Raw genomic sequence first — 3785 nt, 5'->3', positions numbered from 1 at the left:
AAATCCCATCCCCAGAGCAGCCACTGGGCAGCACAACTGGTGGCATGAGAACTGGTGCTTTTGGTGTGCTGGCATGGTGGTGGCCGTGATGTGGGTGCTGACCCTGCCACTTGGCACAAGGCTGCACAGGAACCATGAGACATCCCACAGGGCACTGGCATGGTGGCAGTGATGTTTCAGGGGAAAAATAACTTCTGAGAGGGACCTTTCATCTGCTCTGGAGGTAACTCCAAATAATTCGTGCTACCACACAAGAGATCCAGAGGGACCATCTTTCATCAACCAAGAGCAGCCAACTTATTGAGGAAGGCATATTATTTTCATCAAGTCACTGAACCTGTCTGTTGCATTTCATGAGCATCATGTGCTGATATATAAAAGGCAGCTCCATAAGGAAAGCTCCCACAGAGACTCCCATCTCTCCAGCTCCACCCAGGCAGCTGCAGCCCCTCAGCCCAGCCCTCACCCTGCAGCAAGCAACACCTGAGGGACAAGCTCAGCTCTGCACTGTTCCATCCTGGCTGCTGCTGATCCTGTTCCTGCACCACTATCAGGTAAGAGTGTGGCACTGTGCTCCAAACTAGGTTATTGCTTTAGGAGAGAAGATCATTAAAGGGATAAGAAATGGCTGGTGGGAAAGGCTGTGAGGAGTGTGATGGGGTTGGGTGAGATGCAAACTGCTGATTTTTGCTAAGGAGGGGTTTTGGATAAACAGGGGTGAAAGTGGGGAATGCTGGTGGTCACAGCTGATGGCGGGAGCCTGAAGTGCACTGGAGGCTTTGTGGAGAGAACCTGGGCAAGTGCATTTCTACTTGACAGATGAATGAAAGGCCTTCTAGCGAGAGAACAGAAGAGATTGATTTAATTTATCAGTTTAAGCAATTATAGATTGTTTGTGAGTACCCTGATGAGGTATGTGTTGCTTAAAACTATGGAAGGCATAAGTGGAATTTGCTGAGTAGATGAAATTGGAAAAGTCCCTTTCTGAAACCAGGCTCAATAGTGCAAAGAGGCTTCCCTATGGCCTTCCCTATGGCTGTCTCCCTGGGAAGCCATATGACCTGGATGGTTTTGGTTTGTCTGTTTTTTGGGGTTTTTTTAAATCCAAAACCCTTCTGGGCTAACTTCTGCAAGCAGTGGGGGTTGACTTAGTGATCTGTGATGGACAAAGCAAAAGTTCCTTAAAATCTGTTCATGCATGCTTGCCCAAACTCAGTGCCTGGCACACCAGGCGTGACCACAACAGGAGAGCTGAAATCACATCCCCAAGGGGTCTAACAGCCCGTCCAGCTCCTGAATTCTTACTTGGTTTTACTTGCCAAAAAAGTGTTGCTGTTACAAACAACAGCAGCGCTAACGATGAAGTGAGGAAGCAGCCAAGGAGACTATCCAAACACTGCATCCCTCACAAAACACTTTCCCAGGGCTACAAAAGCAAGAGGAGATGAAAGCTGAGAGGGCTCCTGTGGGCGAAGGCAGGGGGAGCTCCTGCTGCGGGGCAAGGCTCATGTCTGGGGTGAAAAAACCCCTTTGGAGGACAGGGCATTTTTGTTAGCAGAGACCCACCCAAACTCCGTTTGCTCTTGGTTTGCTTCACTGCCAACAAAACCTTTGCAGAGGAGAAGGAGAGACACTGATGCTATCTACTGCCTTGGATAAAAAACAAGCATTTTGGTTCATTTGTTGTGTTGGGCACACAAATAAGCATTGGATCTCATTGCAAACTCTCAGCTCTTGTTGTGGGCTTTGGAGGGAGTCTGAGGATTATCCCTGGGCTCTGCCAGGGTTGTGCCTCTGGGCTGCAGGGACATCAGGGGTTCAAACTCCCACTCACTTTGGTGGGATCTCCATGGAGGAGCACTGCAAACTCCTGGGAAAGACCATAATGCGCTTCCACCTCTCATGACAAAAATCCAAAGTTTTGAAAAGCTGATCTGGGTCACTTTGCTGTGTTGGCTCTTCCTGTCTTCTATCAAAGCCCTTTGCCATTTGCTCAGGTTTCTTTATCCAACCCACAGACAAAAGATGGATACCAGACTGACACAGCATGCAAAGTCCTCAGAGCAGAGAGAGCAGGAACATCACATCATCGTGTTAGCACTGATCTGGAAAGGACAAATGCCAGCAGTACTGGCTTCACGGAGAAACTGCAGCTCGAGCCATATGCTCAGCTGGGTTCCTACGGAGGAGATAGAATTCACCGTGTTTTCACTAAAATACATCATTTCTCTCTCTCTCTGCACATTTGGTTGTTGGGGTTTTTTGTTTGTTTGTTTGTTTGTTTGGAAATTCAAAGATTGACCCTGCATGAATGGGAGCCAATGAAATCAACTCCAGAACTAATTGAGGAATTTTTTAACTGTTAGCCATGTCAACAAAACAAGCTGGCCCTGGTACTGCCCAACCCACTGACATCCTTCCTGCTGGAACTTCCTACAAGCTCTTGCTCCAGTGCTGTGGCTTGGCCATGCTCTTGGCCTAGAACACACTCTGCAGAACTCTCAAATATCTGAAAAATATTGCCTGCAGGCTCCATCCTTGTAGAAGCCATTGGCAGCTGCTCAGGATAATTGTGCTTGGCTGCTGGCTCCCAGTACAAGGTTTGGTCTGATCTTTGGGCAACAAGGGACAGCACACGCCATGAGCTGTGTGACACCTGTGGGAAATGGTTTTGAGTTGGTGGGGAGGCTGCTACCTCCTTGTAGTTGTGGTGCTGAGTAGGAGGAGGAAGGGAGAGGATGCAGGACATGGCACAATTCCCAAAACCTCACCTGACAAGATGGACGCGACGGCAGCGATGATGAAGGACACAATGACTCCGGGCCCCGCCATCTCCTTGGCCACCAGGCCGGACACCACGTACATGCCGGTGCCCACCCCTCCAGCATGGACTCCACGGGCTTGGTGCGCAGCACGCGGGCGCGCAGGGCATGGCCCGCCGCCCCCCAGGGCACCCGCCGCGGGTCCAGCCGGGACAGGAACCCGCTCATGGTGCTGGGCTGGGCAGAGCTGGGCACAGACAGGCTCAGCAGCACCACTCAGGGCTGTGGCTGCGTCTCCATCCTGCGCTGACAGCCCTGCAAGAGAGGGGAACAGAGTTTGTGACAGAAACAGCAAAGAAAGAAGGAAGAGTCAAAAGGGCCCCCTAAGTTCTCAGAATTTCTGCTGGTCAGAGCGACTCTGAGATACGTACAAGCTTCTTTTCCTAGCCCAGCTGTCGAAGAAGGAATCAGGAATTTTTTTGTTCTTGTTCCCAAGGTTGTTTATTACTTCTTAGCTATAACATTCTCTCCCCAACCTGCCGCAGTTCTGTCTGGCAAGTCAGGTTGAGGTACACTGCCTGTTTTTGGGGCAGTGTTATCTTTTTATACTAAAAACTACATGTATATTATTTACTATAACTCCTCAATACTTATCACTTATGTTAGACAGTGAGTTTCTACTTTAAACTAATTTTAAAGTGCCACCATCACAGCAGAAGATGGAGGCCAAGAAGAAGAGAAAGACTAGACAACCTTAAATTCTTCCATCCTGCGTCTTGAACCCCCATTCTAAAAACTCTAAAAATCTATTTCTCACCTTGTGACAAACTATTATTCTACTTAAACTCTCTTGACTTGTAATTCTTCATATAAATGTTGGTAATTGTTTTTTTCTATGGGTCAACATCAAAGGCACAGGGGTCTTGGGCTTTATGCCAAGGTCCCTGAGCCTCTTGGCAGGGTCTCGAGTCCTCCAGGATAGTCAGAGGAATTTCCTGGGTTCTGACACAAAGTTGTTTTTTG

At 48.7% G+C, this 3785-nt stretch overlaps 1 protein-coding gene across 1 annotated transcript in view; it reads right to left on the bottom strand.

The window, feature by feature from the left end:
• Positions 1-2990, bottom strand: part of SLC7A14 (solute carrier family 7 member 14) — a 15968-nt gene extending 12978 nt beyond the window's left edge. The window contains 2 exon segments of the mRNA XM_005419038.2: positions 2772-2876; positions 2879-2990. Coding sequence (XP_005419095.2) covers positions 2772-2876; positions 2879-2990 — 217 coding nt within the window.
• Between the last annotated feature and the right edge of the window lie 795 nt (positions 2991-3785).

This window comes from Geospiza fortis, unplaced genomic scaffold, assembly GCF_000277835.1.
Source record: "Geospiza fortis unplaced genomic scaffold, GeoFor_1.0 scaffold172, whole genome shotgun sequence".
Classification (NCBI taxonomy): Eukaryota; Metazoa; Chordata; class Aves; order Passeriformes; family Thraupidae; genus Geospiza; species Geospiza fortis.
Note: the sequence above shows the minus strand (reverse complement) of the source record. Positions and strands in the feature narration are given on the sequence as shown.